The sequence below is a fragment of the Carassius gibelio genome, chromosome A12 (genome assembly GCF_023724105.1).
Source record: "Carassius gibelio isolate Cgi1373 ecotype wild population from Czech Republic chromosome A12, carGib1.2-hapl.c, whole genome shotgun sequence".
NCBI classification, from domain to species: Eukaryota; Metazoa; Chordata; class Actinopteri; order Cypriniformes; family Cyprinidae; genus Carassius; species Carassius gibelio.
The window spans coordinates 24,835,154-24,850,117 of NC_068382.1; the positions used below are offsets into that span (position 1 = coordinate 24,835,154).

At 36.4% G+C, this 14,964-nt stretch overlaps 1 protein-coding gene and 1 long non-coding RNA gene across 2 annotated transcripts; both read left to right on the top strand.

Moving 5' to 3' along the window:
- The first annotated feature begins 10,694 nt into the window (after positions 1–10,694).
- On the top strand, positions 10,695–11,487 carry LOC128025664 (sialoadhesin-like). Its single transcript, XM_052612147.1, has 2 exons — positions 10,695–11,066; positions 11,177–11,487. The coding sequence occupies exons 1-2, from the start codon at positions 10,724–10,726 to the stop codon at positions 11,485–11,487; spliced, it is 654 nt and encodes a 217-aa protein (XP_052468107.1). The 5' UTR covers positions 10,695–10,723.
- A 93-nt stretch (positions 11,488–11,580) lies between these two features.
- LOC128025613 (uncharacterized) lies at positions 11,581–14,661 on the top strand. The gene is made up of 3 exons (XR_008186189.1): positions 11,581–11,707; positions 11,826–11,865; positions 13,947–14,661. It is a non-coding gene; the product is annotated as an uncharacterized LOC128025613 (long non-coding RNA).
- The last annotated feature ends 303 nt before the right edge of the window (positions 14,662–14,964 follow it).

The following is a 14,964-nucleotide window of genomic DNA, read 5'->3' on the forward strand; positions in this document are numbered from 1 at the left end:
AAAACCCTGCACGAGGCCCGGAGTTCAGAGCACAAGAAATGCATCTGTGATTTTCTTGTTTCTCTGCTACAGATGCCAAACTATGACTGACTGACTGATGAAACCAGCCTTGACATCTCAAGAACTTGTGGGTGGTTGCCAGCAAAGAGGTACATTACATAAAACCATGCATATGTGTGTGTATATATATATATATATATATATATATATATATCTTTGCAAAGAATATTTTATTTTGATAATTTTTAGAATGAAAAAATTATTTTAAATATTTTTATTTAGTTATTAGCTATACCTCCTGCAGTTCCCTCACGACCCACCAGGGGCGCGCAAACCACATTTAGGTAAACACTAAAAAAATTTATTTAAGTTATAAATTCAATAATTTAATGGCACAATAATGATTTTATCTTTTGGAGGTATTTTCTTGGCTAAATTTGATGTGATTTAATATGCGGTTTAATAATTTAAATAATCACCATGACGTTTAATTAAAATGTTATTAGCTTGACAGCCCTTATATGTATGTGTCTGTCTATATGTCTATATATATATATATATATATATATATAGAGAGAGAGAGAGAGAGAGAGAGAGAGAGAGAGAGAGAGAGAGAGAGAGACAGAGAGTGAGAGTGTGTATGTGTTAACACAAATTTTAACCCCTTGGTCGCCAGTGTGTTCTGGGTAGTTGCTTAAAAGACTTTCTCACTTGACAGGGACTTCTGTGTTTAAACCTATTCTTCAACACAGGACAGAAGAGATGTTTTTAAGTCAAACATCATCATGTTTTAGTGAAATGTGTTATATATCCAGATGCATAACGTCTGATCATCACCCAGCGTCTCATGTACTTGCGGTGTGTGTGTGTTTGGCTGGGAAAGGAAATGATAACAGCATGCTCCTAAATGAGCTTCATCCTCTTAATTAACTAGTTCTGCTGTTAAACGAGCTTAATCAGATTAATTAGGGCTGTGTAAGCACACCTGTGCAGAGAAGCATGGCTCCCACAGTCCCTTCTCATTACACTGGAGTCAGACGGGTCACATGCAGCTCGGTGTTATGAGGGGTGTTTAGGGGGTTTTAGGGGTGTTCTGGGTGTTTTAGGGTGTTGCTGTGTAGTTAATAGGTTGTTCTGCTTTTTTGCAGTTGTTGTCATGTTTTTAATGCATTATGTTAAAATCCTAAATCAAATTATGCTTGCATTTAAAGGTCAAAAGACAACGGAGTAGATACATTTTATCAGTTCTTGTTGTTCTTTGAAGTTTCATAAAGCTACTTTTATGTTTTGAGTTCAATTCTGATATCTCCACCAGTTTGACCACGATGCTTTCCATCAGCATTTAAATTCAGGTATCGCCTCAGTTCTGTTACGTTACACAAAGTCAAAGCCTTAAAGTGCTGCCAAATCATCAAGCACTCTTGAACCGCATCGATTGAGCAGCCACGAGACGACGGGTTAAAAATCCTGCGGTAATCAGGACAAACGATTGCTTGTGGAGGAAAGAGGATATCGATAGCACGGACTGGACAGGGCCAAGGTCACTCACAAACCATTTCAGCACTTCTGCTCGGGAGGGACTTAAATGTGATCTTGGTAAATTAGGGGCTGATGAGCACAGGAGAGATGGAGAGATGGACTAAAGGTTGTCATTTAACAAGACTCTGCCATTTACTATTGATTCTTCAGACAGCAGAGAGACGGCAGCGTGCTAAACGTATCCTTCGAGTCTCGACCTCAGACCACATGGACCCAAAGATTTACACTGAACGCTTCTGCTGTTATTATCATTCTTCTCATTTACTCGTTTTTTGCAGATGATGCTTTTTTTTCACTATGTTCTGAAATACAAAGCATTTTGAGCTTTGTTTTGCTACACATATTTATTAAGATTTACACTTGTCATTAGTTTTGACATTTTATTTTGTTGAATTTTATTGTATTCTTTGTTATTTCACTTAATTATCTTTTTTTTCTGCACTCCCCCCCCCCCCCATTTTTTGCTTTTATTTTGCCGATTTAGTTTTATTGGCTTTTATTTTGTCTCAAAAATTATATCCTGAAATTTGCATCAATGTTTTTTGCTATGTTTGGCCTCAAATATTTACAAAGTATTTATTTTTATTTATTTTTTTCTAAATTTTTTAATTCGTAATTATAATTTCATCTTATTCAAGCTATTTATTTTTGCTGATTTTTTTTTTTTAAGATCTTAATTTTTTTTTTATTATTAAATATTTATCTACAATTTTTAATCTATATATATATATTTTTCTGTCCCTAAATGTCACATTAAAACGAAAGAAACTCTGGTTGATAATTTCTCATGAGAGAATTGGGCGATTGGGCAGAATAAGCTGCAAATTGGACCAGATTTCGTCAATAATCAGACGTCTGGCTCTGTGAGACCAGCATCAGAAGCCACGAGATGCTTCACTTCTTCAGAAAAGATGGCCTTTACTTTCACATGAAATCCAATAACGCCTTTCTTAATGGTGAGGTGACTGCTATGAGGTTAACTGGTGTACAATCCTGCTGAAGCAGACTCCGAAATCATGAAACATTTGCCTTGATCTGTCCTATATCTGATCCTAGCTCTCCAAACTTTAACCTGACATTTCTGTCTGTCGCTCTGTTGTGTGGAGTGCTTTTCGTCTCGTGTGTTTGTTATCGTAGAAGCACAAGGTCACATCCTGACAGCCCAAATACTGTCATTTATTCTCCTAGCTGAAGTGGATATCAGACTCGTGATGATCTTTCTTTCTGCTGGCACAACAACTATAGAGTAATTATAAAGTGGTTTTTATCTGAAGACAGCAAGTATAAGATTAATATATCAGAGAGAAAATGTATAGTTCTGTCTTATAGCTTCACAATTCAAGAGGTTTGGCTAATGCTTGAAGTAAAAGCAAAAATGTACTTTCTGTCATTTACTCTTCCTCGTGTTGCTCCAAACTTTTTATTATGCATTCATCTTGCATTTCTGTCAGATTTGGAGCTTGCACGCTAAAAAAAGAAGATTTTTTGCTTAAAACAAGAAAAAATGTGGTCAGAAAAATAAACTTAATTATTACCCCACTGGTATATATTAAGTGTTGTTTAAAGGAAAAACATACTTAATTTTTAATACTTTTTTTCAGAAAACAAGACTTTAATATCTTATAATTTTGCGTAATATTTAATCTTGAGTTTAAGAATGTTTTAAACTTGTAATATTTGAAAACGAGACAAAAAACAGTAATGTTTCTAAATGTATAATTATTCAATATTCAGAATCCGAATTGGATTTTTTCTCGGTTGCAAACAAATGATTTTGAAAACATTGGTATTAAACATAACACAGATGACAAAACACTAGTGTAATGTATGACGCTAATATGTTAAAGTTATTAATGTAAGTCAAAGCATTAAATAATGCACTGCTTAACAAAGACTTCATAAGGAGTTGAATGATTCTTTTGAATCAGTTCATTTACATGAACCGAACGAACTGATTCAGTAGAACAAATTAGACTTTCCACCATTCAGATTGTTTAGCGTCTAATTGCACGACTGTGTGAGCAATATATTTCTAAATAATTCATTTAGTTTGGTGTGAGTAAGAATGATCTTGTTTGTGTGACTTTGTCCGTGACTCTTCAGAGGGCTTCGGTTTGGGTGTCTCTTCCTTTCTCCACAGGAAGATGAGCCTGTCGCTTCAAACACCACATTCATCTGTCACACCGTTCAACCAGAAACCTGATTTAGTGTGTGTGTGTGTGTGTGTGTGTGTGTGATTGAGAGCCGGGGCCATGGGTTAAGAGGAGGTCTGGAAACCAATGCAGGACATTTATCATCTCTAACTGCGACAGTCAGATAAGAGAACATTACTCTGTCTCCATGCACACACACACACACACACACACATGCACTGGTCAGTTTTGAGATTCTGGGCTATTTGGTTTTTAATAACATATTTAGTCAGACCAGTGGAAATAAAACATGCAAGATAGACTTGCAAGGTTATATTTTATTGCACTTTATCTATTAGCATCTGTAGATTTGAATTACGATATATGCAATGAATGATTAAGAGTGTGATTCTACCAAACATAGCAGTTTTATTCCTGTCTATATTCTAGGGGTTTGTTCATATATCATTCGGCCTGATTTATTACTGCACTTTAACATTTTATGTCTGTAGATTTCAATTACAAAACATGTCTTTAAGTTTTTTTAATCTCTGTTTCAGCAGCACTTACATACAGCAATCACAGCAGATTTATTCCTCTCTATATTCTGAATGTTTTTTACTGAGGGGTTTGTTTATTGATCATTTGCCTGATTTTATACATTATACTCCTAAAAACAAAGTTCATGTTTTTGTTTTTATTTTTATGGATGTTGACATCATTTTCTAATTTCTGAAGTTATAAAAGCGATATAAAATTCCCTTTTGTAAAAAAACCTTTGACTGGTATGTCAACAAAATCAAACAATAATTTTTCACCTGCATTAATCCGATGTTCAGATGTATTTTCTGGAATATTGTGCAAATTTGTTTGTATTTTAATGAGATAATGCCTCAATTTAATTTAATATGTAAACATTTCAGCAAATGTGTAACACAGTTTATTTATTTATTTAATAATTATGTAATTAGTTGGGGTAAGAATGGTGACAGTTTTCACCTTTGGGTGTAAGTTTTTTTTCTTTTTCTTTTTTTAATTCGACTAAGCTTTGAGCTCAGAATTTTACCACTTCTGTAGAGTTTCCTTCCAAAATCAGTGTGAAAACATGTCGAAAGGCTGCAGTTCTGTGTCCTTTTGAGTGACTTGTCTGGCAGTGATTTATTCCGTGGTCTGGATCGTGTTGGTCGTAAATGCGAGCAGACTTTTATTCAGAAGAGAAGGCGTCTGGCGTGTACCTGAGAGACGCAGGGTTCAGGATCAGGTCAGTAGAGCTGCACGCAGACACAGAGTGATGGATGTCCTTAGCAATGAGTTTCTCTCCCTGACGGCACCCATCCCAGAGCCTGATGGATGATGGGAAGGTTCTTCACCCTGCTCCCCCCTCGCCCATCGAGGACTTTAATATCCCCTCGCAAGCACAGCCATTGATAAAAGTCATATTTTAGCATTGGCTGTGGTGTCATTCCTGTGAAGAATGGCTGTTGTGTTGAACAGGAAGGGTTGTGTGTGTTCTTTATGAACATGAATGTGTTCTGAATGTGTTCAGAGCGGCGTCCAGGCGTTTGTTGAACTGCACTGCAGGTGTGCAGCAGAGATGGAATAATGCATTCAAATAAACTGAGAAACTGCAACATTTACAATAGTGACCATGAGAAATAGTGTTGCTTTTCAATTATTATTAGGTTTTTTATTATATATATATATATATATATATAGAATTTTTTTTTTTTTTTTTGCATTTAGGTCATCCTGGTTTAAAAGCAAGATATAATATATATACATATAAAAAAAAATTAAAATTGTATGAATTCCTGCAATGAATTGTCACATATATAAACTTTTTACATAAAAAATAATTTTTATTTTTAATTTTTTACACACACACCCACACTGTATGTGAACTGGGAATTTGATTTTAAATTAAATTTTAAATTAAATTTATGCATTTAGCAGACGCTTTTATCCAAAGCGACTTACAGTGCATTCAAGCTATCAATTTTTACTTATAATTAAAAAATTGTAAAAAGATTTTCAATTATCTTTTATTTTTAGTAAAAAAAAAAAAAAATGTTATTTTATGTAATTTTACTAATAATCATCTAATTTTTAGTTTAATATTAGTCCTTTCGTGTGCTTTTGCAGATTATTATTATTTTAAATATTGCAATTTAGGGTTCAATTATTTTATTTCAGTTAGTAATTTTAATTAAACAGTTCACTTTTATTTTAACCCTGACCAAACATTTTCTTTTTGCAGCACAGAGCATCTTTATTCATCTTTTCTGTCATATGCGCTCAATCTCACACTGAATGTTATGACAGTCAAAGTTATGAATGATTATACAAGTGCCGCTCTCTCATATTGATATTGTGTGGTTCTGGGACTGGAAAGATACAGCTGTTACAAATGCAGGGCAGTTTTTACTCCGAACATGATGAAACCGAAGCTTGTCATCAGGGCAAAGCAAACCCAGTGTAAAACTGCAATTTAATAAAGATTTGTTAGACTCTCAGGACAGTTTAAATACAGGGTTAATGGTTATTTTTGCTCTGAGAGCTTTAAATTGGCTTGCATTTGCTCGTCTCTTCAGGGAATCGTTAGGAATATTTATGTCTTTTCTCTCCTAATGGTTCATTACTTCAGTCACTTCATTTTCTGGTGTTTTTAGCATTCATATCCTTCGTTTCCAGTCATTTTTCTGCATTAGTGTGTAGTTTTACTTCAAGTTCCTAGAAATGGCTTGAGTCTTTATGTTTTTACCTTGGTTTTTTTTTCTGATGGATAAAAAATTGCAATGCAGATCATTTAGAAAAGTAATAGCCCACCTTTCTCCAACATGTTGCACAATTTGGGGTATCATGCATTTAATGCTTGTGGATTTGAACTGTGCATGATCAATACTAAACGAGATGCTTGCCTTTTCTAACAGTCAAAATAACAAGCAAAACACCCGTTTCTGCATCATCCTAAATCATTAAATTCCCTCTGCAGAAATGAGTTCTTGTGGCCTTTTCTCTCTTTTGCTTGTTAAATTGACTCGTTCACTCTCCCAGAGGAGACTTCGAGGGCAAGTCTATTCTTCTTCCAAACTGTTGTTGTCTACAGAGTTGCTTTATCGATGTTCTTCTGAAATGTGCAACACGCAACCATTGTTTACACAAACCCGAATGATTTATAGTCACGATTTGGATCTGCAAAGTATTTTTCATTCCGTTCTTTTCAAGAAACGTTGCCTTTGTGGGTTTAATAGATCGAGGGCTTGTTTATTGCAACTTTTGTCTATAATTAGAGTTTGAATCATTGTTACATTTACTGATACATAAAAATTAAGCATGCATTTTATTTTATTTTTACTGTGGAATGACATGCATTGGAGTAATTTCTCCAAATATGATATGTGCGATTAATTAGATTAATCACCACATCAAGTAATTAATTAGATTAAAAATTGTAATCGCTTACCAGACCTAATATATATATAATATATATATATATAATGTGTGTGTGTGTGTGTATTATATGTATATGTGTATGTATGTGTTTTAAATTGTTTTTTATTTTGAGTATTTCATTTTTTTTTTTTTTTTTTAATTAAATTTTAGTTTAATACTTTGTAATTTTATTAGCTTTGTCTTTTATTATTCTTAGGTTTTATCTATCTAGTCAGCTTTATTTTTATTTTTCAGTTTTAGACACTTTTCACTATTATATTATCTATTCAGGTTTTTTTGGCTTTTATTGTAACTTCATATGCTTTTGTTAATTTTAAATATTAATTATTTCCGTTTTAGTTTCCATTTGGTATTTTTTTGTGCTTGAGCTTAAAATTATTTAATTAATTAAATTAATTGCCAAGGCAACATTTCTCATGTTCATTTAGTTAAATGGCTTTTAGTTTAATATATATATATATATATATATATATATATATATATATATATATATATATATATATTTAATTTTATTTCAATTAACATTATTTATTTTTTATAGTTTTAGTTAATAGTATCCCTATAAGCTTGTTTAAAAAAAGACATCTGTTGGGCCTGTATGAATCTGAATCTGACTGAATCTGGATTATTCTTGAAATTGTCATTTGGACGTAAATATGATGTAACATTGTAACATGCATGAAGAAAAAAAAAGTGTTACTTTTGATGTTGTGTTGACTTGAATAAGTTGAATAACTTTAATGATGATAATGATGACCTCGTAAGAGTCAGAGTCTCTTTAGAAACGCATAAGAAGGGTCTTTTACTGCTCACTTTTGAGATCACTACACGATCAAGTGCACTTCCCAGGCTTCTGCATCTACAGGAAGTGATGTGTGGTGATGTTGAGTCCCGCAGCAGTTCTCTAATGAGGCTTTGTGTTTTTAAGATGTCAGTCTCTGTCCTGTCAATGCTGTCAGAGAGCCTTAACTCCCGACTCATGAGCACAGTCACGCACGCTCACTTTACACAGACGCCGGTCTCCTGTCGGGTCCATCTCTGTCACCCAGGGCTGATTGGGAAAGAGTGCATGTGTCGTTTTGTTTCCGTGCTGTAGCCTAGCGACTGAATGATGCTTTGTGTGCTCCTGACTGAAATATCCCCAAAACAAATCAATGCTTCTGATGAAGAGAACCTGAGCCTGTCAACATCTAGATAATGCACTGCAAAACACATCAGTGATTACTTAAAAAGTGAAAACAAGTCTTGTTTTCAGGGAAAATATCTTGAAATCAATTTTTTCTGATTTATATATTTATAAGTTGTTTTATTTTGATAAGACATTTTTTTCTTTGAAACAGTAAGCGCTGATAAATTGTTCACAATAAGACCTGTGTAACACGTTTAATTATTATTGCAGAGATGCATATCATTATATTATTTGGTATTATTTCAGGTGTCCTTTCAGAGTATCCAAGTGTCTTTTTGGAAAGATACTTAAATTGATAAAAGCATGCAGAAAATACAGTTTAATGGGAATCAACATCCAGAACCTGGAAAAACATTCACCTTCATTTAAAATATGTTGAGCTCTCTCAAATCAGTCTTTTTTTTTACTAACATTGCAAACAGTAAATTTAAATTTATGCATTTTGCAGCTTCTTAGAGTGCATTCAAGGTATATAATATGATATTTCCTGTTAAAGCTGCTTTGACACAATCAGTATTGTATAACGCATAAAGGTGGCTTGACTTGACTTTTTCTCTACTGGACCAATACTGGATCTCTTTTTGTATTTTAGTGATTAATCTGAATGTACATTTCATAATAACCTTATGCTTTGTGATAGTGATTGTGAAAAAGATCAGTTTGGAGTTTTGTAGGCCCAAATGTTTGTAAATGTAACAAGTTTAGTGAAAAACTCAAACGTGACGAGGATCCTAAAAAAGGCCCATTCTGAATCGTTCGCGCATTAGTGACTCTTTTGAGTCGGTTCTTTTCAGTAAATGAGCCAATTGGTTACGCAAAGTCTGAATGAGGGACACTTCAGAACACAAAAGTGAAAGAGGATATTAACCTACCATCAGCTGAAATAAATAGGTAGGTTATGAAAGATAACTTTGAGAAGCTTCATGTGAATGTGCCGTTTGTTTATTTTCTTCTTTAAATGTGTTAGGCTAGATGGATGTCTGTTCTGTTTTCGCACACAGTTTTATACTGTGCCAAGCAGAAAAAAATAAATCTTTTAAGACATTACTGTTCTGCTCACGTATAGGCATACCATAGCACAGCCTCTTGTGTTTTTAGCACACAAATGCTGTTTTAATATTGGTGTTGCATGCTAAACTTTGTGAAAAAATGTAGATTTATCTGTTTGTCATTTTATTCAGTTCTTCTTGTTTGTGCAAAGGCCTGTACTGAAAAGGTAAGAATAAATTTATTTGACTATGCTTCGGAGAAAATAAAAAACTTACTTACTGTAATATTTGTGTTGCTTCTGGTGGTCGAGCTCAAAAAATAAATGAATATGCCTAAGTAAAAAATAGAAATGAACTTCAGTTTAGGTGGTAAACTAGTGAAAATCACTATTGCTTAACCACTGTTAAGCAATGCTGAAGAAAACACTGGAAACTCAGTCATTTCAATAAGTATAACGAATGCAGTTCATTTAGAGTTTTGTGTTTGTGTTGACTTCCAGTACCATGAAAGGACCGCTGTTACTGCATTTACTTTTCCAAGGTACAGTGTCTGTTTTTTTGTAATGTGAGAATCTGTCACAATATATGTTTACATACTTGGTAATACAATAGTAAATATATTTCCAAAAATGCAGTGTCATCACAATAAACCAAAGACTATAGAATACTTTAAAGCTGCAGTAGGGAACTTTTGACGCTCTAGCGGTTAATAAACAGAACTGCTTGCGTCTTGCGGAAGAACATCGTAGCCGGAACTACTTCTCTCTGTTTATGTCTATGAAGAATCACAAAGGTACTGGGTTACTCCGCCGCGGTACCCCCGAAGCAATCTAAAATAGTCCGAATATAAACACTTATTATAGGTGCACCCTAGTGATTCAGGACAAGCTAAAAACACGGTTTGGAAAATGGATTCATGGTGTACTCGCTTATTATGTTCATTTTTCTACATTTTGAACACAAACAAAGTTACGGACCGCAGCTCTGATTGGTTATTTCTTAACGGGAGCGATGGGTTTCTGCAAATGGCAATAGGACACTGGGAGGAGCCAGAGGAGCTTGATTTTTACACAGATTATCTGTCTCATATTCTACTGTCAGGACATAATGACAGGTTTAACAAATATGTAAAAAATATTTTTTTACAAAAGTTCCCTACAGCACCTTTAAGGGACTTTGAACAAACTGAATTTGTGAGTCTTTCGCTGCATTATGGATTAGATCCTAACCAGAATACACATAGAATTAATTAGATTTAAATGCATTTCCAAAAACACAACATTCGAGTTTAGTCTTTCTTTCTTAATCATCCATTTGCTTCAGTGTTGACTAGTATTGCAAAAAAAAAAACAGCCATTTACGTTCTCATATATTGTCCCACAGGAGTGCTGTTGTATGATGCTTTGGCATGGGAAGTGAAAATGCCAAAAGACATTCACGGCCTCAAAGGTTCCTGCTTGGTTATACCATGTTCTTACTACTACAGCTCAAACCCACCCCAAAACCCAGGTAGAGTTGTGTGGTATCAGTGGGTTTCTTTTGGCTACCCTTTAGTTTACGATCCATTGCATCCAAAAAAAGTCATTGAGAAGTTCAGAGGGAAAACTGATTTATTTGGAAGCTCAAGTTGGGATTGCAGTCTACTGATCAAAAATCTGGATGAGGTCCATCATGGAGAGTTAGTATATGCATGGATTGACCCTGAAAATGTTGGCTGGCGCACCTTCAGGTTTTATGATGTCACCTCCACAATTCTTGTTAATGGTATGTAAATGTTCTTTCATTGACTCATGATGTACTTATGGGAGTGTGTTGACTAAGGCCTTTTCACACCGAGAGTAATAACTGGCCTTTAATGTTTTTGTCTATTTTAGCAAGTCCACAGCAGCCCAGCATCAAGATCTATGGAGGTGTATGGACAGGTGACACCATTACAGTAGTGTGTTCGACTTTACACACGTGTCCATACAGCAAACCAAACATCACTCTCAACAACATCGAAGGATCTGATGAAATGGACAATGAGCATATTGAAGACGGCCTGTGGAAAATCACTCTGACACGCACATCTGTCACAAATGCAGAAAATGCCACTATTGAGTGTTCAGTAATATATTATGGCGGCATAACAGTTACAGCTATGAAGAGCATAAACGCACAATGTACGTTTTCTGTGCAGTTATGAAATGCTTGCTAATGTTGCAGGTGTTATTTATTTTGGATTATCATGTATGATACTTTCAGTTTTACATTTAATAATAATGACTAATCCTTTTAGCTCCTGACCATGAAGAAGCAGACGTGCCCGTTCCAAATAAGACTGACTGGCTTTACATCCTAGTGCCCTCACTTGTGTGCATCCTTACTTGCATACTTGCTGGTTTCATACACAAGTTTCGACACAGGTGTGTGTGTGTTTGTTCAGTCTAATACTTATTCATCGTATATGCAGGAAAGTCTGGAATCTTTGTATTTCTCTTTAATGAGCATTTTAGTTTCTCACATATCCATTATTGATTTTAGACAGACCCCTGAGGACGATATGCAAGGATCTGAACAGAAGGTATTTATGACATGTTCACTTCTTTTCATTACGTAACTGACAATACTGTGTCAAGGGAACTTTAAACTGCATCCTCTAGGGGGCGCTATGGGGAACAGTATACCCACGGGATTACTGAGGGGACTGCAGGCCAGAATCATGGTGAACACTAAGCACCAACTCTACCATTTCCATGGGAGTTGCCCCTGGGACGTTTAGACGGCTGTCTGTGACAGTACCCCTTACGGCCAAAGGTCTAAGCTACATACCCAACTTTATTGTTAGGGCCTCGGCCCGGCGTAGAGCTGAAGGCTTGGAATCAGGAAAGATTCCTTTAAAGGGATACGGCTAAGAACCTAGCATTTTCTACCAAGTCTTGCCTGTCACACAGGGGCTACCGCTAGCTTACCCATAAGCTTGCTGAAAGAGCGGTCTCGAGAGTTCTCTAGTAGCAACACCCTGTTTAGATGGAGCCCAAGGAACCAAGGTCTAATCATCTCAAGAAAGGGAATGATGCAGAGCGCGTAACACTTTCCGTACAGGATTTCTGAAAGTGCTGCGTGCACACTTACCTCTTTCTTGGATTTTACAAAGCTTGCAAAGTGTTCACGTGCACACTGACCACCATGTGGTTTTGAGAATTGTAACCAAAGCTTAGCGTGTGTACCTAAAGGTTCCTAAGCATTGCAGAGGTGCGGAATCGCACGGGACGACCAAGAGACCCCTCAAGGAGACCTGGCCGGACATCCATGAAATTCCCTGCAGTGCTGTGCCAGGCCTGATGATCAAGGAGGCTCCCTCAGAAACCTGTGATCTCAGCCACCTAATACCGAAACATGAAGCCGGATGGCTGGTGCCGGCAAGTGTTTAGTAAACACTGTAATTGAGCACTGCAAAGGAAACTCACAGAGTTTATTAGTAGACACATAACCACAAGCAATTTAATACACATAAGTATATACAGAGAGGGTTACATACTCACCCACCCTCCTGTGTGGAGAGCTGGTGGTTACAGGGGAATTAGGAAGGGGAGGATAAAAGCAGAAGTTAAAAATCCCTGAAGGGAATGAGTAGATTCCTCGGTATCAATCTGATTCGGACGAGAACGCTGCCTCGTCTGGATCACATCCCTTAGGTTCTGCTAACCTCCTCGTGACCCATGATTCCTCTTACCCCTGCCCACAGTAGCGACACTAGCCTTCTCTGCCCGTCTTTGATCCTCAGATCGAGACAGGCCAGGACCCCTATGTTGTTCGCGCTCAGACCTGGACCTTCGTTGAACGTTGGATCTGGATCGATGTGCGCCTTCATCTCCCTTAACTTCTCGATCACCGTCTCAACGGAAATACCGATAAGTTCAGAAGGCAAAACCTGGGCATCGAGAAGAAAGCCTTTCTTTCATCCCATTTTCTGCCAGGTTCATCCACAGACGTCTCTCCTCTGCCACCCTGGCCGCCCTAGTCATGACCATGGTGGAGGCGGCCTGCTTGGTAGCATGGAGAGAGATCCATGGTGCGGAGTGGCTACCTGATCAGGAGAAAGGCCCTTGCCACCATCCAGGTCTCTTGTCCATAACCTCCAACATTTTTTCCCTTTTTTTTTTTCGGGAGACAAACGAGTCGAACACATTGTCTATACGCTTGTTAGTAGTCGCCATGATATACAGAGAAAGATCGCTCTTACCAGTTCTTTCAGATGCACACTTCAAACAGAACAGTCAGTGAAGACGAAGAAGAGAATGACGTGTTCTCCCGGTACTTGTTTGTAGTCGTGCCAGTAGTGACGTCAGGGGCTGTAGCTAGCCAACAAGTTGGTGTTTTGTCAACGTATGCTTCAGACACGGGTCACGACGAGGTGTTCCCCATAGCGCCCCCTAAAGGACACAGTTCGAAGTTCCCTTGAAAGGAAACCAGATTGAACACATTTTTTTTTATATGTAGAAATTAAATACAATTTAAGTACAAAATGCTCAAAGGAAGTTATGTAGCATACTATATACTTTCACAAACATAATTTTTGAGTCTGTAGATTGCATTGACTCTGTACTGTCGACTTTGAGTTATGTGAAAATATTGCCATATATAAATTTGCATTATTTGCAGGTTGAGGCGTCGCTAGTGAGGGAAAAAGTGACATTGAGTATTGGGGGCCCAGAACTATCGGAAGGTCCACAACGATCCATCAAAAGTGCCTTAGCAGTTTCTACCGAAAAGCTTTTTCTAACAACTGCAATTTTGAGCGGGCAGGACTGTCTTCTCACGCTCCAGACATCTGAGTACTGTACGGAGGACCTGGAAAACCCAGCGACACCCCGGTCTGCAGGTGATGAGGGGGACTCACTTGAACAAAAACGTTTCATTGTAGCAGAATGAATTTGCAAGATCAAGAAGAAGCACTTTCACTCGTTCACTAAAAAACCTGATATACTAATGTAAAGTTGTTTTCGTTCTTCGCTAATAGGCAATTATTTGAAACTTCAGTTTCTACTATAAAGCAACTCTCTTCATGAAGCGTCTGAACTCAATGGACCAGACAGAAGAAATGAACTGAAGATTTCAGATTTTCAGAGTCTCTAAGCCACACCCACCTATTATGCCACGGACCAATGGTAGTTCAGTGTTTACCAGCCACAGCAAACATTTGCATAAAGTTTGCTTTGCAGAACAGTTTCAGAATCATGAAACGAAAACGCAGGGATTTGTGTATAAAATCTTTGCATGAATTAACTTTCGTACTAAAATATATTCTAAATAATGAATAAAATTTAGTAACACCTGAAACCATTGACACAAAGACCACATACTCTGCTACACATGCTCATTTATAACACTACTATTACATTATCATTATAACGAGGATAAGTGCAAATTGTGAATAAATGGGAAGTTCTCCCATGTAAATAAATATGTATGATCCACATTAATTATTCCTTATTAGTGAATAAGACCCGCTGTCATATGTTTTTGATTAGAAGCTGTAACACACCAGATGTTAAATGTCTTTGTCACATTTTCCAACATATCCTAACAAAGACTTTTTTCACAGAAATTCAAATTTCTTGCATATTTCATTTTATTGACAAAATTGTAAAAATGTAATTTACATAGAACTTGTGTTCTT